General features: G+C 40.4%; 1 protein-coding gene across 1 annotated transcript in view; it reads left to right on the forward strand.

Annotated features, from left to right (window-relative positions):
* CFAP70 (cilia and flagella associated protein 70) overlaps window positions 1–25518 on the forward strand; it is a 111897-nt gene that overhangs the window by 72253 nt on the left and 14126 nt on the right. The window contains exons 16-23 of the mRNA XM_075534333.1: window positions 3942–4073; window positions 7541–7666; window positions 16774–16907; window positions 17022–17137; window positions 17308–17516; window positions 20114–20117; window positions 24111–24245; window positions 24848–24972. Of these exons, the coding sequence (XP_075390448.1) occupies window positions 3942–4073; window positions 7541–7666; window positions 16774–16907; window positions 17022–17137; window positions 17308–17516; window positions 20114–20117; window positions 24111–24245; window positions 24848–24972 (981 nt within the window). The remainder of the gene's footprint in view (window positions 1–3941; window positions 4074–7540; window positions 7667–16773; window positions 16908–17021; window positions 17138–17307; window positions 17517–20113; window positions 20118–24110; window positions 24246–24847; window positions 24973–25518) is intronic.

Raw genomic sequence — 25518 nt, forward strand, 5'->3', positions numbered from 1 at the left:
TTGAGCTTCATGATGAACTCAAAACGTTTTTGAACCAGAAAGCAAGACTGCAGTTCGAAGCACTTTACCGCAATAAAATTGAACTGCAGAAAATAGCTTATTTGGGGGAAACAAAAGAAAATAGCTTATTTGGTTGACATCCTTGCCATCTTGAATGGCAAAGTTAAATTTATCACTGCAAGGACCAAATGCAACATGCCTCAATTTGTCTGAAAGATCCGATCATTCCAAATGAAACTTCAGCTTTGGCAAAAAAAACCTGGATGAAAATAAAATTTATGAAAATGAGGAGCTGATGCCAGGGGTTTACATGGAGAGCAAATATTTTGAGAATGATGAGGGTAACGAATGTACAAATGTACTTTATACAATTGATGTATATATGGATTGTGATGAGAGCTGTATGAGCCCCAATAAAATGATTTTAAAACCCCAACAACCTAGGGAGGCTGGGGGGAAAGGGGAACAAACAACACTTAGTATGAGAAAGAAAAGCATGTTCTGAAAGTGATTGTGACGATGATTGCACCCCTTTCCTCAATATGAATGCGCTATTAGATCATATGGTATGCGAAGTATTTTCTAATAAAAAATTTTAAAGGAAAAAAATAAAATAAAATGTATGGGGCTGGCCCCAATCCCAAATATTTGGACATCACCCCCCTCAGAAGAATGCACTTCAGAGGACAGCACTGGGGCTACAGCTTGGGGAGAGGGACACATCAGATTAGAGCACACGGGAGAAAGGAAAAGGGATAGAGAGGGAGGAGAAGACATACCTGGCCCACCAAGCCCTGAGGATGATATTCCTGCTCAGAGCAGACAATGCACAGAGAGGACTATAGGGCCAACCCCACCATGAAACACAAGGTCCCTCATTAAACATTAGTGCTGTGAGGGACAACACTGGAGACACAGTTCAGAAATAGTGCACAATCTGACCTCATCACGCTGGGGCGAAACACTAAGGACATGCAACAGAGCAGCAAGGGGAGCAAAGTGATGAAATCCACAGGGGATACAAAAGATAGACTTTGGAGACAGAGTGTGGCACCCATCAGACTTGTCTGGAAAACACTCACAAAGGCCAACAAACAGACCTGGAACTATATAGGCTTTTCTATTTTTGTCAGTGGCTTTCTTTTTGTTATTGTTGTTTTGTTTTTGATGATTTTTGGTTATTATCATTTTGTTGGTTTTTACTACCTTTGTTGTTTTATTTGGCTTCTCTGGATTTTGCACTTACATCCACTCACAGAGGGGTCACAGGGAAGAGACGAGCCAGTCAGGTTGCAATATAGCACTGATGAAACACAACTTTCCTCTAGTTCTTTGGTGCTTCCTTCCCCCCACTATCACGACCTCAATTCTATCTTACAAATTGGATTAGACCAGAGCATGGACACTGCTACAGATAAGAGCCTGCAACACAGGGAATCCAGGATACATAAACCTCCCAGGGCCAACCATGAGAGTTGAGATAACAGGAGTATTAGGGGAGGGGGAAAGGGGGGAATCTATCACAAAGATCAACCTATAATCCCCTCCCAGGGGGATGCATAAGGGAAAAGTGGGTGAGGGGCAATGGAGGAGGATGTAAGATATGAAAATAATAATCTATAATTTATCAAGGTTCATGAGGGAGGTTGGGTGAAGGAGGGAGGGGCAAAAAATGAACTGATATTAGGGGCTCAAGTGGGAAGAGAATGCTTTGAAAATGTTGATGGCAGCATATGTGCAAATGTGCTTGACACACTGGATGAATGTATGGATTGCGATAAGAGATGTAAGACCCCCCAATAAAAGTAAAAGGAAAAAAAAAAGATTTACTTGATGGCAGTAAGATTGTTGCAGTTACAAAATCTCCTGTCAACTTAGGAAGGGGTGGAGTTGACCCTGTCAATCAGGTTGCAGCTTGATGACTTCATTTGGAGGCACTATGTAGACAAGTAGCTCACTCGAGGTCAGCCCCACACTCTCTGCTCCATGTACCTGCTGACAAGCCACATGGAGCTACGCTGATGGAGCCAGAGCCCTGGAGCTGGAGGAGCCACATGGAGACCCACGGCAGAGTTGAGATGATTCAACCACCACTGGATACACTAGACTTCCCACCCACTGGCCTGTGATCTTCCTGCATTCTGTGTCATTGCATGTGTTGTGTGAGTCTGAAGAGGAATTTACAGATTGATATCAGACATATGGGCTGTTTTCTCAATATACAGTTACTCTTTATATAAAGTTCTTTCTTATACACACAAAGGAAAAGAAAATTTACATGTTGCCTACCTTATTTGCTTTCTTTGAGGAACATGACATTGAACCAGACAAAAGGATTACGATGATAATTTCTGTGAAAGAACACTTGCACGTGCTTGCAGATGAGATTTTATCGTACTTTCCAAATCTACCTGACACCCCATTTGCACTTGCCAGAAGCCCATTCACAGTCAAAGTTGAAGATATTCTTGAGACAGCACAAGAGGAGTTCATTGAACTTATTAACAGCAATGCAGTGAGAACTGATTTCTCTACAATGCCAGTTACAAAATTCTGATCTGTTTGCAGTCCTATCCTGTTCTGTCTGAGACTGTGTTGCGCCTTCTTCCATTTCCAACAACATATCTTTGTGAAACAGGGTTTTCCAGCTTGTTGGTTATCAGGTCTAAATACAGAAGTAGACTTGTTGTGGAAGATGATCTTTGTGGTGCTCTTGCAAAGACTGTCCCGAGAATTTCTGACCTGGTGAGAAAGAAGCTATCTCAACCTTCATACTAACATTGACTTTTTATGCATATTGTCGCAAAATGTAGCAATGTAGTTTACTATTGTTATATTAAGACTATTACCCATACTACACCATGCTTCAAGAAAAATTTCATTTATTTGTAATTAGAAGTAAATATTTCACAATATATAACTACATATTTTTGTGATTAATCACTATGCTTTATTTATGTTCAATTTGTAACAATGAAAATACATCCTGTATATGAGATAGTTGCATGATGATTCATAACAGTAGCAAAATTACAGTTATGAAGTGGCAACGAAAACAGTGTTATGGCTGGGGGTCACCACACGTGAGGAACTGTATGACAGGGGCGCGGCGTCAGGAAGGTGGAGAGCCGCTGGCCTATCCGTTGTGCACCTTCACTTGTGCAGTGCTAAACAGACACAAAGGCAGCACGTGGGACTTTAAGAAACCACAACAGTGCTTGTGCAGGGAAGAGGCTATTCTCAGTAAATGAGATAAACAGAGCTCAGCTGGTTTTCTGGTGTTATCTTTACTAGCTGGTGGCCCTGGGCAAGTGGCTTTACCTTTCTGAGCCTCCATTTTCACGCTTATCAAGTAGGAAGAATCATATTGCAGGAGCCATCATGAGAATTGAATGATGTAGAGCATGGGAAATGCTTCGTCTAAAACATGCCAACCATGTTTGCATAAGGGGGAAATTAAAGAAGCAATCTGACAAACGATGTTTATAATTGGACAGCATTTTAAGATTTTCCACTGTTTTGGCTTCTCCGTCACCAAAAACGATGTATCCATTCAACACATGAGGAAACCAAGGTACTAAAGTGTAGTGGAGCTTGATTTAGGAGGTTCTAGAGCGGCAGGGTTTAGAGCTGGAACTCTGTTCTCTGAACTCTCAGACCAAGCTTTGTCCCATGAAGTGTGTGGCCACCTGAGAGAAAACGCATGGACCTAACGCTAAGGTTTTCCCCACAGCACAGGTCCCACCTGTCCCTCTCAGTAACCATGGTGAAATGGAGGCAATACGTGTCAGAAAGAGTATGCTGACAGGGAGGAAGAGTGAGAGCCAGTAGGCTAACGGCCCTGAAGGGGGCAAATTAGTCACCTTCTGAATTCCCAGAGAGTCTTAGATCATGTCCTACGTTATTCTGTGCCGGACTGTGGGGGCTCTGTGTTTCTGCAGCATGCCGTGGTAAAGATTGTGAGAGAGAAGTACTTAAAGACAACAGCTTTTGAAAGCCAAGAGGAACTGCAGACATTTATCAGTGAGCTGTATGTGTTCTTGGTGGACCAGATGCACGTGGCCCTAAACCAGGTACGACCCCGAGAACTGAGAACCTTTCCTTTTACCCAAAAAGCGTCAGGGCCGCCTCTGGGGGATTCCTTGCTTCTTTTCTCTTTCATGCCACAGACATTTATTGACAAGTCTGCCGTTGAGTCAGCACCAACCACACAAAGATGACTAAAATAGCATCTAGGGTGTAAGACAAATTCAGGGGAGAATAGCCCAGGGGCACACTTATTTGTCTTCCAAGGAAAAGAGACGTCATAACCTTCATGAGTTTGATGGAGTCGTCAAAAGGAGATATAATAGGATATGTAAATTATAAAACAAAAATGATCTCTTTCTTTTGTGACCATAATGAGATTTTCGTTTTTCCCCCTTCAAGGTGGACAGTAAGAACCAGGAAAACTTGAGTTTCAGATCTGATACTCAACTGAGAATGATATTTAACATGCTTTTCCCCCCAGTCTTTACCATCATCGCTTCTTTTTATTTTATTTTACCTTATTTGGCCTTCCTGGAGGAGGTCCATGAAAGTGTCCCAGACATTGAACAGCATTTGAGAGTTCTGCGTGTACAGTGGGAATGACTGTTGCTTTCTGGTGACAAAGCTGGAGAAAGATGATTTATAGACTCAGAAACCCTATGCAGTGTGACTGTCAGAATTGACTCTTTGGTAGTGTTGTTTTTCCTTTATTTTCCTTTTCTTTCCTTTTTTTAAAAACATTTTTATTAGGGGCTCATACAACTCTTATCACAATCTATACATATACCTACATCAATTGTGTAAAGCACATCCGTACATTCTTTGTCCTCATCATTTTCAAAGCATTTGCTCTCCACTTAAGCCCTATGCATTAGGTCCTCTTGTTTTTCCCCTCCCTCCCCGCTCCCTCCTTCCCCCTCCCTTATGAACCCTTGATAATTTATAAATTATTATTTTGTCATATCTTGCCCTGTCCGGCGTCTCCCTGCACCCCCTTTTCTGCGGTCCGTCCCTTTCCCTCCCTTTTTATGCTCCTGGGGAGTCCCGTTTAGTAGAGGACGCAGGCACCACGCACAAAGCACGGCAGTGTGATGCTGTGGTGCAGGTGTGTCTACAGGTCAGGGAATGCCTAAAGGAAAACATGACCACCCTACCAGGAACCTTTCCGGGAAGCCTTCACCGAGGAGCTGTCATGGGCTGAACCCTTGAATGTTGAAAGGCACTTTATAGATTGGTGCTTCAGAGCGTGTAAATGGCAGGCAGCATCCCAAAAGTCAGGCACTTGGAAAAATATTGCATATACAGAAACTGCACGTCGTTCAAATGTCGAGGTTGGCGCAGAGAAGCAGGAGGTGAAGCAAGGATCAGTTACTTCTGGGAGAGTTGAGAGCGTGTAACACTGTGGCCCTTGCATGTCCTACAAATAGATTCTGACTTCTTCCTTGTAAGCGAGAGGGAGCGATAAGTTTAATTATTTTAAGCTGGGTAGAGTATGATACTATTATCCAAAATTTAAAATTCTGATAGCATTATGGAGGATGAGCTGGAAGGGGGTGATGTTTGCTGGTTATTGCAGAGTAAGGAAGAAGAAAAGTCAAAGATTCTTAAGTTTATAGCTTGATAATTGATATTATCATTAACTCAGGTAAGGAGGAATGCAGCACGAGTAGATTTCCAGGGAGGAAAATGACGCTGGATTCAGTTTTGAACATTGACCCCAGGGGGGTCTTGCTCAAGGGCTTGATCTCAAGGGAGGTCTGACCGAGAGATGAGATTTGGGAACCATGAGCGCATATATACATGGTGGTTAAAGTTATGCTAATAGATGATGCTGCCCAAGAAAGACATGTGCAAAGAGAGAGGAGAGCTTACAGTGGAACCCTATGTACGAAACGCCAGCCCTTAGTGGAGAGATTGGAAAAAGAATTGATGAAGAAGATAGATTGTTGAAGAGGAGAGAGATCCAGAAGACTGTGGTGTCATAGTAAAGTTAAGAGAATATTAAGAAGAAAAATTGGTCAACTTTGTTAAATACTGACAGGAGTTTAAGGAAAGCTAAATTAGAAGTTTTTGTTGGATTGGGCATAAGGAGGCTCTTATTAAATTTTTACACAGTCATTTCATTGAGCCACTTTCACTTGATATTAAAAGAAAAGAGATGCAATATATAGAGAAATAAATAACTTCGATAGGGTTAAAAATTTGAAGGACATTGTATCCAATGATTTCTATTTCCTCTGTGAAGTAAGATCATAGGAAAGGCTTGAGGAGAAAGAAACTTTAGAGGCACAGCAAAATAGAACACGTGTGTGTGGCTGAACAAAGGCAATGAAATAGACCTTCACCTCAGACTGAGTGCCAGAAGAGTCTGTAGAAGCTCAGTTAGCCCTATGTATGTACAGTGTCTGTCAGGGCCAGTTAGCAGCTCATGAAGACTCGGATTATAAAATTGTTTTAGTTGGGGGTTCTCTAGTACAGAGGACAGGCGTGCCTGGGACTTGAGGACGGCACTGGGTGAGCGTCCAGACAAGTTTCAGTGAAGCCAGCGGCTTTGGGGCTCAGCAGTTAAGAAGGTAGCACAAGGCCGGTCATCATTTGGTTCTGTTGTATGTAAGGTTGTGATGAATTGGAGCCAATTCGACAGGCGCAAAGGACAAATGGTGAACACTTGGAATGTGAGTTGTGGCAGTGGGGCTGGAGATAAAGGATTTCTTTGGGGCATAGAAATATGGTGCTGAAGGGATTTAGAAATCAAGATCATTGAGTCTAAAAACAGGCATTCATCAGTGACCAGAAGCTCTCTTTGGCCCATTTCAATGTGGTTTTCCCATATTCCTTAGCAACTGTATTTGTTAAAGTAATTGAAACCATGTTTACTTCCAATTGAAGGACTTTGACCATAGCGTCTGCCCCAGGAGATTACTAAGGCCATCAGACATACTTTCCCACCTGGTTGTACAGGGTAGTTTTTGTACAGGGTAGTTTTGTGGGTTTTTTCTCCCCATGCTGATTTTTCTTTTACCTGTCTAGCCATGTATGAAATTTCTCCTTTGTAAGTCTTTCAGTCTGTATCGCACCTAGAGTGTAGACCTGGCTTCCATAATATTGTTCTTACTCTCCTGTTCTCTTGATGTTTGAAGAACCCAGACAGTGCTTGCCACCCTTTTTAATGCGATGGTGTGGAGCAAATGATATTTTTGTTACTCACCCAGAGACTCAAAGAAGTGACCTGCCTGACAAATCTGACTTACCTACAGGTTGAGGGGAGTAAGTTCATCCCTAAGTAATTTTTATTGTTTTTCATAGTCTCAGAGAGTGTGACATCTCTCTCAACCTTAGTATTTCACTCTTGGTTAACTCATATTCTTTTACTATATTGACAAGTCCCTAAGGAACATAAATATAATTTTAAGACCCCTTGACTGTCATCTCATATTCAGTGTATTTTCATAAAGACTCTCTCTCTATTTGTAATTGCTTCTATCTGCCTAACATCATCGACGTTGACAAGGTCATGCCGGACGATAGGCAAGGTGCCAGTCCAACCATTCACACAAGCAGCGCACAGCTCCGCCTCTTTGCATTTGAAGCAGAAGTCAACGAGAATTTTGAAATGGCAACAGTGTATTATGAAGAGGTAATTCAACATCTTTCCAGTGATTGTTATGATCTTTATTTGTACAACAATGTGTATAACAAGTAGTAGTTTTTTTCACAGTTTAAATTGGTGAAATAGTATAGTCCAGTAATAGGCCCACACAAATATGGCCATTTGATATTTGATAAACACGTAAAAGAAATTCAAAGAAGAAAGAGTAATCTTTTCAATGAATCATGTTAGAATAATTGTCATCTATATAAAAATTAGCCTAAATCTCATATAACATCATAGATCTGAAATATCAAACTATGAAAGTTTTTAGAAGTAAACAAGAAAAATATCGTTTTGACTTGAAGGTAGGCAGGGAATTCTTAGGTATGACACCAACAGCATTGGGGAAATTTAAAGACTTCTGTTCATTTAAAGACACTGTCAGGAGCAAGAAGAGAATAGCTGCAAACTATGAAAATGTGTGCAGTCATGTATATTCCAAAAGGCTTTGTAAATAGACCATCTCTCAAAATTCAATAAGAAAACACACAACCCAGTTAAAAATAGGCAAAAGTTTGAACAAATAATTGGCCTGATAACATGATTAGTACCTCTGCTCTAGTGCCATGGATCTTAAGGTTTATAAGCTGCCATTGACGGCTCAGCAATGTCTATTCATCTGGAACAACTAACGGAGAGTCAGGAAGAGAAGAAGGGTATGCAGTGTGTGGCTAATCACGTCCACGGACAACTGCTTCCTTATGAGACCAGAAGCACTGGATGGTGGTTGGCTACCATTACGAGCATTTAGAGATAAGACTCCATAGAAGAGTTCTTATCAAAAGAGGGAAAAAGCAGAACAAAATTAAACATTTTCACGGACTTCACATTTTCTGGAGTCATGAATGTTAACTGAACCCCTGAAATGATTAACCCGAGAGCATCTTTATACTTTAAATGAAAAAATACTTGAAGTCTTATTTTTGCTGAGTGAAAGAAGCTAATGTCAAAAGGTTTGATATACAGACATTTAAGATTCCACTGTATAACACATATGCCCCACCCCCACAAACTACAATGGTGAACAGGCTAGTGGTTGTCAGGGATTACTGGTAATACAGTGATTGTGATGGTGGCAGCAAGAATATATGTTAGTAGTATAGGTATGTTCATAGAACTACACACCAAAATAAATAAATAAGTAAAAAAGAACTATATACCAAAAGAAAAAAGTTTATCTTAATTTTTAATTAACAAATACTTGCACTTAACATATAATGCATTATGAATGACAATTGGGTTCTCTATTTCTGTTAGTACTGCCTAGCACACACGTGACTCATGGGTTAACTAAACCCCCAGGAAGGTCCATCTGAGTACTTTGTCTTCATTTGTAATTTTTTAGCAGCTTTATTGATACAATTAATGTGCCATATTTAACACACAAAGGATTTAGTATGTTTACAGAGTTGTGCAGGCATTACCACAATAGAATTTCAGAGCATTTCATTAGACCCCCCAAAAACAATTCTGTACATATTAATAGTCACTCCCCATTTCCCGGAAACTCCCTTGCTTTTCCCTAGACACCACTAATCTACCCTCTATACATAGATTTGCCTACTCTAGACATTTCTTATAAATGGGTTCATAAATTTGTCCTTTTGTATCTAGATTCTTAATTTAATGTTTTAGAGGTTCAACTATATTTTGGCATGCCAGTGCTTCATTCAACCCACCACCCACTGGCCATCAAAGAATCCTTTATTGAATATTTTCCTTTTGCTGTTGAGCATTCCTCAGCACCATTGATGATGTCATCTAAGACGTGCTAAGAATGGCGACTGTGCACATTGCGGCCCACAGACTGGGGAATCCATAATTCCAGAGTGTTCTCTGGCTGAAGATCTGGGTTACATCTGAGGGGCAATGTCGACAATGCCATCAAACCTAATGCTCTCGCTGTGCTTGATATTTGTCTGCTTCTTCCTGCCCCTGGGCAGGTACTCGAGGGCTTTGAAGATCAGAACAGGGGCAGAGTGCACCACCTCAATCTGTGCCTGCCAGTTATGATTGGTCTGTTTCATGGTAACCTTCTGGTCAGTGGTTGCTTTAGCAACATCATCACCAACCTGTTTTGGAGACTAAGCCTGGGGGTTGATCTTGGGGCCAGCATGACGTGGCACTAACTTCCCCCCGATGCACTTTAAGTACTGACTCTGATTTCGTTGGGCTGAACTAGCAGGGTGGGCTAGGGTCAGATGGTCCCAGCTGCTAAACACCTGAGAAAGTCCCACCAAGGCTGCCTTAGAGTGAGCGGAAAGCCGAAAAGCAGTACTTCGTTCCTTTTTATGACTAAATAATGTATTTTAAAGGGGTCCTAGTTGTGTAGTGGTTAGAGTTGGGTTACGATCTGCAAGGTCAGCAGTTCAAAACCACTAACCTCATAAAGAGTCTTGGAAACTCACAGGGCAATTCTACCCTGTCATATAGGGTTGCTTTGAGGCCGCATCCACTCGGTGGCAGTGAGTTTTTAGCATTATATTGTACGAGTATGCCAGATTTTGTTTATCTGTTCATCTGATGATGGATACTTGGCTTGTCTCTACTTTTTTAGTATTATGAATAATAATACTATGAAAATTGATATATATAAAGTTTATACACTTTGGTGTAGATGTGCGATTTCATTTCTCTTGGGTAGATAATTAAGAATGGAATTATTTAGTTATTTGATAACTCTAAAAGGAGTCTTGGTGGTGTAGTGGGTTAAACATGAGATGCTAAACTCAAGATAGGTGGTTGAAACTCACTCTTAGGCCAGGTTGTCTAGAGAAACAAATCCACTGACATTCGTATATGTGTAAGAAAAAGCTTTATATCAAGAAGTTATATATGAAGAAAACATCGCGGTCCAGTCCAACTCAAGTGCATAATCTGATTCTAGTCCATAAGTCTCTCTCCAGACTCATGCAGCCTCATGCCATGATGCAGAGTGCAGGAAGACCACAAACTGGTGGGTACAATGTTGTGTGGGTCTAATGGTGGTTGCTGCATCACAGGGCTCGTGTGGGGCTCGGAGTGGCTTGTCAACAGGAAGGTAAAGGCAGAGAGACACAGTGGCCTGCCTCCAGAGAGCCATACATCTTGGTGGCACCTCCACATGAGGTCATCAAGCTGTGACCTGAGTGACAGGCTAAACTCCACCCATGTCTTCCTACAGGTGCCATGTTAACACAGAAAAACCTAACACACCCACCAACTGCTCTTTGGGGGAAGGATGACACTGTCTGCTTTGGTAAAGATGGGAGTCTCAGAGCCCTAGGTAGGGTCGCTTTGGACTGAAATCAACTCAGTGGTAATAGGCTTGGTACTTTTAGTTTATGGCAACTCTATTCCAAAGTGACAGCCCCATTGGACATTCCTACCACAATGTAGGAAGTGTTTTTTTATATCCCCTCCAAAATTGCTTTTGTCTTTAAAAAATAATTTTAAATTATTCTAGTATGCATGAAGTGATATCTTATTGTGGGTTTGATTTGTATTTCCTTCATTATTAATGATGCTGAGCATATTTTTTCCTTTTTTTTTAAAGAGGAAAATATGTTCCAGAGTCTAATTTAACAGAAGAATACTTAAAATACAGTCAGTTCACAGTGTCATTCTATATAAATAAATAATTATAGTCTTTTTAAATAACCTTACTCATTGCAGCATTATTCACAATAACCAAAAGACAAAAACAACTCAAGTTAACATCATAGATTAACATTAACTCAGGATTCACAACACAGAATAATTATATCAGATCACAAATGGAAGATAATTGCATCAGATCACAAAATGGAGGATAATCACGTAATACTGAGAATCATGGCCTAGCCAAGTTGGCACATTTTGGGGGGGACACTTCAGTCCATAACACTGTACAATAGAATATTAGTCATAACAATGAAATTCTGATAGATGCTATGACGTAGATGAAACAGTAGGATCCATAAAATTAATCAAACTCAAAAGGAAAATATTATATGATCCCACATGTAAAATATCTAAAGTAGGCAAATCATACAGACAAACTTTATTAGTGGTTTCTAGATTGGGTGGAGAACAAATGGGTAGCTATTGCTTAAGAGTACTGAATTTCTGAATAGATTGAAGAAAATCATTTGTGATGGATTGAACAACATGGTGAATATAATTAAAGTAACTGAATTATATACTTAAAATTGTCACTGATGGGTGTGTGTATATCTCTTAACACAATAAAATTTCATTTAGATAAATTGCTTAATTCCATGTATAACAATGTAAGCAAAATCTGGTAAATTCTATTTCATTGATTAGGAGGAACTTTAAAAGCCCTGATTTGTAAGTAACCTTGTATTTTCCATTTTAAGATTATGATACACATTTTATATCCACTTACATGAAATTCATCTATAGACTTAAAATATTAGATGAGCTTTGGGTCAGAAAACTAACATAAAGAAATAAATTGATACTCAATTTTTATTTTTTAATCATTTTAGTGGGGGATCACAAAACTCTTATTTTATCATTTTATTAGGGGCTCATACAACTCTTATCACAATCCATACATAAATCAATTGTGTAAAGCACATTTGTACATTCATTGCCCTCATCATTCTCAAAACATTTGCTCTCCATTAAGCCCCTGGCATCAGCTCCTCATTTTTTCCCTCCCTCCCAGCTTCCCACTCCCTCATGAACCCTTTATAATTTATAAATGATTATTTTGTCATATCTTGCCCTGTCCGATGTCTCCCTTCACCCACTTTTCTGTTGTCCATCCCCCAGGGAGGAGGTCACATGTAGATCCTGTAATCGGGTCCCCCTTTCCGACCCACCCTCCCTCTACTCTCCCAGTATCGCCACTCACACCACTGGTCCTGAAGGGATCATCTGCCCTGGATTCCCTGTGTTTCCAGTTCCTATCTGTACCAGTGTACATCCTCGGGTCTAGCCAGACTTGCAAGGGAGAATTGGGATGATAGTGGGAGGGAGGAAACATTTAGGAACTAGAGGAAAGTTGTATTTTTCATCATTGCTACATCGCATCCTGTCTGGCTCATCTCCTCCCTGAGACCCCTCTGCAAGGGGATCTCCAGTGGCCTACAAATGGGTTTGGGTCCCCACTCTGCACCCCCTCTCTCATTCACTATGGTAAGATTTTTTGTTCTGATGATGCCTGATGCCTGATCCCTTCTTCATCACATTTGCTTATGCACCCATTTGTCTTCAGCGACCGTATCATGGAGGTAAGCACACAATGATACGATTTTTTGTTCTTTTATGCCTGATAACTAATCCCTTCGGCACCTGGTGATCACACAGGCTGGTGTGTTCTTCCATGTGGGCTTTGTTGCTTCTTAGCTAGATGGCCGCTTGTTCACCTTCAAGCCTTTAAGACCCCAGACGCTATATCTTTTGTTAGCTCAGCACCATCAGCTCTCTTCACCACATTTGCTTATGCACCTGCTTTGTCTTCAGCGATTGTGTCGGGAAGGTGAGCATCATAGAATGCCAATTTAATAGAAGAAAGTATTCTTGCACTGAGGGAGTACTTGAGTGGAGACCCAATGTCCTTCTGCTACCTTAATACTAAATCTATAAATATATGCACACAGATCTATTTCCCCATCCTCGTATATAAATATATTTGCATATATACATGTATTTATCTAGACTTCTATAAATGCCCTTTGCCTCCCATCTCTTTCCTCTATTTCTCTTGACTTTCTTCCTGTCCCAATATCATGTTCAGTTCCAACCTGTGTTTCAGCAATACCTCTTCATTACATTCCCCTTGATCATCCCCTACCAGGCCTCCCACACCATCCTCACCACCAATTTGGATCACTTGTTCCCTTGTCCCTGGGTTTGTTAACACCACTTCCTTTCCCCCCACCTCCCTCTCTCCCCTGTACCCCCATAACTGTCGGTCCCATTGTTTTCTCCTCAAGATTGTTTATCCAGCCCATCTTATTTAGACAGACCTGCGGAGATAATAACATGCACAAAAACAAGACAGAACAAAACTAAGCAATAATGTACAACAAAACAACAACAAACTAAAAACAAAACACAACAAGGAAGAAAATCTTGTAGTTAGTTCAAGGATTGTTTGTTGACCTTTAGGAGTGTTTTCCAGTCCAGTCTGTTGGGGCACCACGCCCTGGCCCCAAAGTCCACCTTCAGCATTCCTTGGGGACCTCGCCATTATCTTCCCTTGCTGTTGTGTTGCACCCCCTGAGTGTTTTGCCTTGATGTGGTGGGATCAGATCGGGTGCAATTCCCACACTGTACTTCCGGTGTTGTCCTCTGTAGAACTATGGGTCAGTGAGGGACGTCGTGTCTCTTAGTGGGGCTGGTCATGTGCTCCTCTCTGTGGACTGGCTGCTCTAACTGGGGTAATCGTTCTCAAGGCCTGGTGGGCCAGGATGTGCTCCACTCTCTCCTCCTCCCCCTTCATCAGCACCCATGTTCTCCGATCAGATATGTCCCTCTCCTGGAGCTGCAGATTCAATGCTGTCTTTTGGAATAAATTCTTCTGAGGGGAGGGTCAGGTGCCCACTTAGTAGTTGAGATTGTGGTTGGCCCCCCAGACCTCTCCACTGGTTCCCTACTCCACACCGCCATGTTGCATTCACATCTTAGAGCACTGGGTTTAAGTCTGGTCTCTCTTTCCTGTGGAGATATAAACAATACCCTCCCCTTGGGTGTGTTAGTGCCCTGTGCCCCCGCTACCCATTTCTTTTTTTATTATTATTATCTATTTATTTATTTATCCTTTCCCCACCTCCTTTTTAATTGTCTACCATGGGTATCCCTGTATTTGATCTGGTCCCTGCCATATTACCTAGTCCTCGCCCCAGGGATGTTTGTATATAGTAGCTTTATCCCTATGCACCTTTTGGATTTTTTTTAAAAGCTTACCTCAGCGGACTCATGTTGTACTTGTCCTTTTGTGCTTGACTTACTTCGCTTAGCATGATTTCCTCTAGTTCTTCCCATGCAGCAATGTGCTTCATATGTTCATCACTGCTTTTTAGTGATGCGTAGTACTCCATTGTATATATATACCTCAGCTTTTTAATCTAATCGTCAATTGATGGAAATTTGGGTTGCTTCCAACTCCTTGCAATTGTGAACTGTGCTGCAATGAACACTGGAGCACAGATGTCTGGCCTTCGTTTGTTCCTTGCCTCTTCTGGGTATATGCCCAGTAGGGGGATTGCTAGGTCGTATGGTAACTCAATTTCCATCTGTTTTAGGTATCGCCAGATCAATTTCCATAGTGGCTGTACATACTTACAAGTCCACCAGCAGTGGATGAGAGTTCCTGTCTCCCCACAGCCCCTCCAACACTTGTTGCTTTCTGATTTTTTGAATTGGGCTACCTTTGAGGGTGTTAGGTGGTACCTCATTGTTGTTTTAATTTGCATTTCTCTTATGGCTAAAGACCGGGAACATTTTCTCATATGTTTGTTGGCCATTTGGATTTCTGCCCCTGTGAAACTTCTGTTCAGGTCCTTTGCCTACCTCTCAAGTGGGCAATTAGGTTTTTTCTTTTTCTTTTTGGAAGCTAGTAGAGTATTGTAGATTTTAGTAATAAGGCCATTGTCCGATGTGTCATTCCTAAAGATGTTTTCCCAGTCTGTGGACTCTCTTATTACTCTCTTGGTGAATTCTTTTGATGTACACAGGTGTTTTATCGTCAGTATATCACACTTGTCAATTTGTGCCTCCTCTGTGTTTGTGTCCTTCCCTATTTCTGATAGCCTGTGTATTCCCTGCGCCAAAGTTCTCGAGTTGGTCCCATTCCCTCATTGATGGCCCTAATAGTTTGGGGTTTAACTTCAAGGTTTGTGATCCACCTTGAGTTTACTCTTGTGCATGGAGTGAGGTAAGGGTCTTGCTTCATTTTTTTGCAGGTGAATTTCCTTTTTTTTTCCCCAGCACCACTTGTTAAAGAGGGTATCTGCTTCCCATTTGATATTTTTGGGACCCTTATCAAAGATCAGTTGTCTGTATGCTGATGATTTTATTTCTGGGTTTTCAGTTCTTTTCCATTAGTCTGAGTATCTGTTGTTATACCAATACCATGCAGTTTTGACAACTGTGGCTGTATAGTATGTGCTAAAGTCAGGTAAAGCAAGCCCTCCCACTGTGTCCTTCTTGAGGAGTTCTCTGCTAATTCTGGGCTTCTTCCCTCTCCATATGAAGTTGGTAATCAGTTTTTCCATTTCTTTGAAGAAAGATGAGAGTAATTGTTATCAGAATTGCAATAAGCTTATATAGTGCCTTTGGCAGAACTGACATCTTGACTATATTGAGTCTTCCAATCCAACAGCATGGATATCCTTCCATTTGTTGAGGTAGCTCATAGTTTCTTGTAATAGTGTTCTGTAGTTTTCCTCATATAGCTCTTTTGCTCTTTTCGTCAAGTATATTCCTAGATATTTCAATTTGTGTTTGGCTATTGTGAAGGGTACCACCTTTTTGATCTCCTCTTCTGTGGTCTTATCTGATGCTCACACAACTCTTATCACAATCCATACATACCTCCATTTTGTAAAGCACATTTGTACATTCGTTGCCCTCATCATTCTGAAAACATTTGATTTCCACTTGAGCTCTTGGAATCAGTTCCTCCTTTTTCATTTTTTTACCTCCCTCCCCACTCTCTTCTCCCTCATAAACCCTTGATAATTTATAAATTATTATTTCATCATATCTTACACTGCCCGCCATCTCCCTTAACCCACTTTACTGTTGTCCATCCCCCAGGGAGGAGGTTATATGTAGATCCTTATAATCAGTTCCCTCTTTCTACCCCACCTTCTCTCCATCCTCCCGGTACATACTCAATTTTTAAATATCCAAATATTTTTTGGCATCTACCATATGCCAGAATACTTACTGTACTAGACATACATTTGGGATTCAATGGTAAGAAAAAACGAAGTCATAGATTCTCTGCCTTCATAAAGTTTATAGTATTTATGAAATGCTTACTATATTATGTTATAAATATATATAACAATATAAAAATAATGTAGCAATGTAATATAAAATATTTAATATATTATAATAATCTTAGCCATCCTGATGCTTCCTGTGTCTAGAGGTTGGTCCGTGAGCCCCAGAACTTAGAGCACTGGTTGGACTACGGTGCCTTCTGCCTCCTAATTGAAGACAATAGCAAAGCACAGGAGTGTTTTCGGAAAGCCCTGTCTCTCAACCAGAATCATATCCACAGGTATGGGTGAAAAGGAGATGGAGAATGAGTAGAAACAGATGTTTCAACTAGAAATTGTCTCTGTTCTGTGCCTGACATGGGACCTTGGTATTGACCTCTATGGTCTCACTGCAGCTTGCTGCTCTGCGGTGTGCTGGCTGTCCTGATGGAGAACTATGAGCAGGCTGAAGTTTTCTTTGAGGATGCTACTTGCTTGGAACCAACCAGTGTTGTGGCGTGGACTTTACTAGGTATGGCATTTTCCTGTGATTTGAATGCATTCTATTTTCTCTTTCTGCTCTCTAATGATTCATGTCGTTCTTGAACTTGGATAAACTATGAGAAAAAAAACAGTGAAATGTTGTAATTTTCCTATATGTGATGGTAGAGAATAAGTCACATTTATACAGCATTTTTTCAGGTTTGTACTATGAAATTCAAAACAATGATATTCGAATGGAAATGGCATTTCATGAAGCCTTCAAACAGCTTCAGAATCGAGGAGTGAAGCAGAAAGGCACTGTTCTGGAGAACCCTGAGGAAGGGCAGAAGGAATCTAGTTTAGATCCTATGGGGAACACCAGCGGTTCTTCTGGAACAGCACTTAGAGTGGACGTTCCCCCAGGTAAGGTCATGACAATTGGGGAAACTACAGGCTTTATGAATCGGACCTGACACATGCTAGTTGTTAGGCTCCATCAAGTCCGTTCCTACAACAGAGGAGAGCCCTGCCTGGCCCGGCACCACCCTCACAGTAATTAGTGTGCCTGAGCCCATTGCTGCAGCCACGGGTCACTCCATCTCGTCAAGGGCCTTCCTCTTTTTCACTGCCCTCTTCTTCTACTTTCCCAAGTATCATGTCCTTCTCCAGAGGCGAGGCCCTCAGATGACACATCCAGTGTGTGTGAGGCAAAGACTCACCATCCTTGCTTCTACAGATCATTCTGGTTATACTTTGCTCAAAACAGATTCGTTCATTTTTAGTCTGTCGTAAGAATGTATTCGGTGCTCTTCACTAGTGCCATAATCCAATGATAGCAATTTTTATTGGATCTTATTTGTTATCCAACTTTTATATGCATCTGAGGCAACTGAAAATTCCATGGTTTGGAATTGGTGATCTTTGGCCTTAGTTCAGATCTCTTCCTCTGAAGGGTACCCACTATATGGTGGTCCGGGGCTACCATGTATTTTCTATTTTCATGCTCTCTTTGCTTTCCCCCCCTAGCCTCAACCTTCACTGTTCATGTAAATAGTGTCCAGTTAGTAAGCTTTCAGCAGGTTCAAGTCAACAATTCACGTATCGCAGTCTAAAAACCTGGCCTGTACTTGTATAGATCGCCTTTCTGAGCAGTACTGTAAATTCTACGCCGTTGACGAAACTCGTGACGCTATCTTCTATGCTGTGATACTGCCGTATCCCCCAGGGGATGATTTATAATGTTCTCCCTTAAAATGATAATTAGTTTCTAAAATAAACCAGGGACATATATAAGCCATAGATATATTAATGCACTTTGGGCTCACACTTCATTGGAAGCCCTAATCTAAGAACAATTAGTTCTTATGACCCTACTCAATACTTGCCTTGATGGAGAAATCACTGACGATAGGGGTGCTATAGCAAAGTGTGGTGCAGAAATCAGGTGAGATGATGTATATACAACTCTTTTTAGAAGCCGTTTATTAAAGTGTATTATATGTGAATATTATATCAATAAAACTACTAAAAAAACCCAAACCTGACTTGTGGCTACCATGGGTGAAAGAAGAAGAGTTTTTGCTTAGAGGGCATTGAGTTAATTTTAATGGTGGTGGAATAGTTTAGAGAGGGATATCAATAGTGGTTGTACAACACAAAGAGTATAATCAATGGTACTGAATTATACATATAGAAGTTGTAGAATTGGTAAATGGTTTGTTATATATATATTTCCCAAAATTGGAAAATATACATGAATAACAATGAATGGGGGGCAGAATAAAATGTACTGAAATTTGATTGTGGTAAAGATTGTACAACTCTTCTTGAGAAAGTTGAACTATTGAATTGTATGATATGTGGATGAAGTACCAATAAACCTGTTTGAAAAAAAGAGGAAAAGAAAAGAAATCAGATGGTGCCTAGCTATCAGAATGAATAGCGTCTGGGTGTTAAATACTCACCTTCAAACAAGCAGCCATCCAAGTGAGGCATCAGCTAAGTCTACATGGAGTTTGCACAGTATTGACTTGCTGTGTGATCTCAGGGTTATAAATAATAAAATCCAAATCAGGAGGAGAGAATGGTACCATAGCTTAAATTCTGAACACCCAGTTTCCAGAAGGCCGTGGATGACAGTATAAGTGGAACATGCCTTTGAAGAGTCCCCATGTGGATTAAACCTCCAGGGACCCCCGTCTGACCATGGGTAAGGGATGTGAATAGTCTTGCTATCAGACAGCAATGTACAGTCAATTGTGGCAGATGGCGTTAGGTTTAAATGTAACTTCTTATCAATTCATGTCCTTTTGACCCTTTAAAAATTTGTTCAAAAAAAAGATTTAAAAAAATTTGTTCCAATTTTAATATTTTCTGCTTTCTTTTGGATTGAGGTGTTTCTGTTTTATTTTGCCATTGTTGGTTTGTTTTTGTTTTATATGTTTTTCTATTTGTAAAATCCAAGATAGGTAAACCTATAGAGACAGTAACTGGATTAAAAATTACCTAGGGACATGGGAGGAGATGTTGGGGGAAAAGGGAGAGCTAACAGCAATAGTTATAAGAAAGGAGAAAATGTTCTAAACTTGATTGTTGTGATTACACAACTCTTCTTTCTGTGATTGAACTATTGAATTATATGGTATGTGAATTATATGCCAATATAAAAAGAAAGAAAGCTCCATGGCTTGGTTCAGGCATATCTTAGACCTCAAAATGACATCTTTGCTCTTTTTTCTTTGCTTTTTAAAAAGTAAATTATTTTACTAGGGCTCTTACAGCTCTTATAACAATCTATATATACATTAATTGTATCAAGTACATTTGTCCATATGTTGCCATCATCATTTTCAAAGCATTTTCCTTCTGCTTGAGCCCTTGGTATCAGCTCCTCATTTCCCCCTCCATCCCCCACCCTCCCAATCTCATGAATCCCTGATAAATTAGAAATTATTATTTTCATATCTTACACCATCTGCTGTCTCCTTTCACACGTGTTTCTGTCGTTCGTCCCCCTAGGTTGGAGGGGGGTGTGTTATACGTTGATTATTGTAGTTGGTTCCCCATTTCTCCCCAACATCTTTGTGTTTTAACACTTTAGAGACACTCTTTTGCAGCAGATTTGGCCATGCATACGCAGAAAGAATCTACTGAGGCAGTTAAGTGTGAAATCAAATACCTTCTTACAAAGAACACTCCAGACCACAGAGACCCCACACATTTAAGGAAGAAAAAATACCGATCCTACCACACACTCAGAAAATAGAGGAAGAGGGGTATGATAGGTTTTGTCTATGCCAACAGGGCACCTGTAGGAACATGTGGGTGGAGTTTAACCTGTTGGTCGGGTCGCAGCTTGATGACCTCTTTCTCCCAGGTGGTCAGATTAGTGTGCTTACCTGAGTTAGCTGCCCTGCCTCTACATGTGTACCTTGCTACCCATGGGCCCGAACCAGACCAAATCATCTAACTAGAGGGCAATAACTTTCATGAACTGACACACAAACATTCTTAACAAAATATTGGTCCATAGATTCCAGTACCATATATAGAAGATAATATATCATACACAAGTAAGGTTGTCTCAGGTCGGAAAATTAATGTAACCTACCACAGTGCCATTGCCACAATTGTTGATAAGCTCAAGTGCATTGATTGTGTCTGTTTTGAGTGCTTTCCGTCTAGGGGCTCATCTTCCACACTATCCTGGATAGAGCCCTGGGGTATTCATTCATTGGCTGCTTTCAGAAGCTCCGCTGAACCGGTCTGCTTGATATGAGCCTGCTGGTGTTTGAAATACCAGGGGCACAGCTTCCAGCATCACGGCGACATACAGAACACCACAGTGTGACAAACTGCTAGATGGTGGAATATAACCTTAGAATAGATAAATTAAAAAAGATTGATAATGTTATGTCAAGGATGGAGTGATTGGAGTCTCACATACTGCGGGGGGAAATGCAAAATGGTTTATCACTTTTTAAAAACAATTGGACAGTTTTTATTTCATTTCACTCCTAATTATGTATCCAACAGGAATAAAAACATATTTCCACAAATATTTGTACATAAATGTTCTTGTAAAAAAAAACCCAAAACAAATGTTCTTGGTAGCTTTATTTACAGGGCAAAAGTAGAAACACCCAAATGTCCATCAGTAAGTGCAGGTGTAACACATGTTCGTATACTCACACCAGTCCACATGAAAAGGGAGCACTATTCCATCCAGCAACATGAGTCTCAAAGTACGATGCTAAGAAATAAACCAGAAGCAAAAGAGGGCATGTTCTATGATTCCATTTTAATGAAATTCCAGCAAAGCAAAACTGATCTGTATCGACAGAAAGCAGATCAGTGTTGGGCACAGACTAGGAGTGGAGGCATTACCTGTCAATAGCAGAAGGTGCTTTGTGAGGGCTGAGAAGTATTTTGTGATGGTGAGTACTAGGTAAACTTTTTAATAACAACGTTTTTAAACTAAGTGGGGTTTACATTTTCAATCACCAACTTTGTATTCAACAGTTTAAACTGAATCAGCCCCTTCTGCAGGGTGCCTTCACCCTATCCTCCTCACTTTCTCTGCTCCCTCTGTGCACTGACATCAGCAACACTTTATCCGCCTGTCCTCCCTGGCTTCCGCCCTCTTAGCAAGCTCCAAAGTCGGTTCCTTTCTATGTGGAAGTCTTGATTTTCCCCTTTATATATAATTTCATGTAATCTTTGTTCTTCTGTGGTTGGTTAACTTCATTCAGCATAATATTCTCCAGATCCATTCAAATGCCATGAGGTGATTCCTGGTCTCATCTTTTTTAAGCGATGCGTAATACTCCAGTGTGGGTATCTACCAGGTTCTTTACTCATTCTTCTATTCATAGGCATTTCAGTTGTTTCTAGTTTCTTGCTGTTGTGAACAGAACTGTACCAAACATGGGTGTGCATATGTCTGTTGGGGAGATGCCTCTTCTTGGGGTGAATACCCAGCAGAGGGATTGCGAGGTCAGGTGGTATTTCTTCCCAGTGACGGGAAGTAGCACCACATCACTCTCCACAGTGGCTGCCATTTTACAACCCCACCAGCAGTGTATGAGGGTTTCAGGGTCTCGGCTGCCTCTCCACACCTGTCACTTTCTGTTTGGGCTTTTTAACCTGGCTCTTCATGTCAGCAGAAGGTGGTATCTCATTGTTGTTTTGATTTGCATCTCCCAGAGAAGGAGTGAGCATGAACTTTTCTCAGTATGTGTGTTGGCCATTGACAATCATCTTTGCTGAATGAAATGGCCTTCACCCGCTTTTTAGTTGTGTTGCTTCTCTTTCTCTTATCGAGCTGTTGCAGTTTTATAGGTTTTAGGGATTAGTCCCTCATCAATTTAAAAAATTATATTAAGGTTAGCAGTTATACTCTGTAACTGCTATTTTTATTCTACTAGGATTTTATTCTATTACCTGTTATTTCTATTCTATTCAACAGTTACCATCTGTAACTGTAGTTTGTATCTGTTATTTCCCTTCTGAAATCCAGACCAGATGGTTCCTGCAACTCCAACCTCTGTGATTTCCATTGTTGGCTCCTCTCCTAGCCATAGTCCCTAGAAGCAATTACTCGCCTATAATCCAGTTTTACTTTCTAAGAACTCACTTAGCCTCAGTTTCCATTTTCACTGCTGACAGCTCTCAATTTTTCTCTTTAATGTTCCTCCTGGAACCCATGGCTGTAATTTCCCATTAGTCAATTCAACTCATCTCCCAAATTGACTCTACATCATTAATTTAGGCACCCAAATGCATGATCTCAGAATTATCCTGCCGCTGCTTTTTTTTTTGACGGACTTTCCCCTTACTCTTCTACAACATGAGTTCCCAAGACCAGAATGCTCCTGGGGTCTTCCCAGTAGACTTTCACTGTTCCCCAAAGAGCCAGGTTGCTATCATAGCCTTATCAAAGACTCCTTGGCCTTGTCCATGATTTCTTCTTTCCTTGATACATAGCACTGCTAGATTAATTCTACTAAAATATTGCTTTTATTGTCTCCTTCTTCTGCTCAACATTTTCTCAGTATACCTATCTTTCTTCTCTAGTTTATAGGAGGAAAATTCCAACATTCAATTTGAAATACAGTCTGATCCCAGCCTACCTTTCCTTTAATCTTACGTAATTTTAAGTTTCATTGGCACTTCATTTGCATATCATACAATTCAATAGTTCTATCCTATCAAGAAGAGTTGTACAGTCATTATCACAATTTAAAATCATTACTACAATTTTATAATTCTCAAACTCTTTTAAAATATTATCCTTTGCCAGTGACATGTACCCAGCCTTGAGTGCCCCTGCTTCCCAAATTTTTACCTATTTTGCAGAGTCAAATCTCCTCCCTCCTTCAATTAAGAGTGGGTCCTATTGATTTGGAGATAGATAGCACTGTTAAATAAATTAATCGTTAGTTAAATAAACACTGGTTTATTTGAGCGACATGTTTAAGAGCTTGGGCAAAATAACTTCTCTGCAATACACCTTTTTAGCAACATCATAATAATATCTCATAATGTTGTGAGAAATACATTAGATTATACATTAAATCGTTTGCATAATACCTGATTTATTATCATCCTCAAATGTAGCTATTTAGATGTTTTTAAATTTTTTTCTGAACACTGAGCTAAGATGAATATAATCTTTGTCCTTTAGGAACTCTAGTGTTATATAACAATATTTTAATCTTCTCCTCTACAATCTTGAGATTCTGGGTTTAGCAAGTCACTTTTCTAATAGGTATCTATTGGACATGACCTTGACTTGGGCTAGCAGCAGTGCTGTTCTTGGGAAATTCATGACAGAAGCTTGGTCTTGAACTCTTTAAATTATTCTGAAATATAAGCACGTCTGCCAAAGCATTGGCCCTTCATAGAATATTAAGAGAATATATTTCCTATGTTTATAAAATTAATTGCACTTTCTATAACAACCCTTTAGTAACCAAAGTTTGTTTTATCTTATTACTAAAATATAATCTGTTTAGGATCAGCAGCTCCATCTATTGCAGATGAATTTCTGGAAGAATCCTCCAAACAGCACTCTGAGTCACAAGAACAATCTCAGGATCCAGTTCCTAGCCAAAAAACGTCCAACATGTTCCTCAAGGAGATTCCAGAAAAGAAAGGTGATTACGAATGAAGGTTCCTCTTAAATGGGGGAAGATCATAAACAAGTTCTGTGGAGGTAAAACTCAATGATTACCAAAGAGGCAATCTGACTTGTTAGAAGTTGGTTGGTTCATGTGCCATGTTGCATAGGTTGCTTCAGATTAGGCTGGGCTCTGGAATTCAGTTAGGGAGCTCTTTCAGTAAACAAGAATTTATGTCCCAGGAGTAGCCAACTACAAGCTCATGCATTTCTAACAGTGATTCTACACTTCAAGAATAGCTACAATTTGTTTCACATTCAGAGAGACTTAATGCGCTTCCAAACCCTTTTCATTGTTTGTGATTTACATTTGGAACCAGCAGATTTACTCTGGAGGTCCTCAGAGAGCTACTCCTTGTAGACTGCTGCTCTAGAGCAGTCTCTTGCTTTCCATGTTATAATTTCTTTGTGTATTAGATAAGAAGACACTCCCTGTTTCAAAAATGGATTTTCTCTTCTGACATTTTTCCTCTTTACATTAATCTTCTGTCTTTTATTTATTTATTTAAGATCATTTTATTGGGGACTCTTACAGCTCTGATAACAAAGTCTTCTGTCTTTTTAATGTAACATTCTCAGAAACATCAAAATGTCAGACTTCGTCAGCTGCCTTGAATCCTGCCCCTCATCCAGGTGTCTCCCAAACTGCCGGTACCATTTTTATGGAGACCATACGCTTCTTAATGAAGGCCAATGCTGTGCAGGTAAGGATATTTTGAAAAAGAGCAAGTGTGGAAACATGTTCCCGAACTTCTGATTCTATCCGTAGTGGTATTTTTAGAAGCCTGTGTGTGTGTGAAGTAGAAATCAGTATGTTTTGAAGAGCATGCCATAAGCCCAATGGAAAGAATCATTGTCTGTAGATGTTGTCAGAAGACGACCTTGTGCTTGCTCTCTTTAGAACAAAACCAGACTGTTACGTCACAGATAGCCTCGGTCACTCATCATGTGTGCATGTTGAGGAGTTCACAGCATTTTAATTATATCCTTCTTCCCTTCCAGGTTCCAAACCAATTTGAAGAAGATTCACAATGCTATATTGCTGGGTGGGCGGGGTGGGGGTGGAGGAGCAGGGAAGGCGGGGCTTAACAATATCAAATTATTTTTACTGATAAAACTGGGCTAGAGAATGGGGAGTCCTACATTGGCCTTGCCTATGCAGTCAAGTATAAGACCAGTGACGCGTATGAAGCAAGCAATAAGAGACAAGTGTTGTCCTTGACCCTGCGTGTCCCACTAGAGGGGTATCA

The sequence above is a fragment of the Tenrec ecaudatus genome, chromosome 16 (assembly GCF_050624435.1).
Source record: "Tenrec ecaudatus isolate mTenEca1 chromosome 16, mTenEca1.hap1, whole genome shotgun sequence".
NCBI classification, from domain to species: Eukaryota; Metazoa; Chordata; class Mammalia; order Afrosoricida; family Tenrecidae; genus Tenrec; species Tenrec ecaudatus.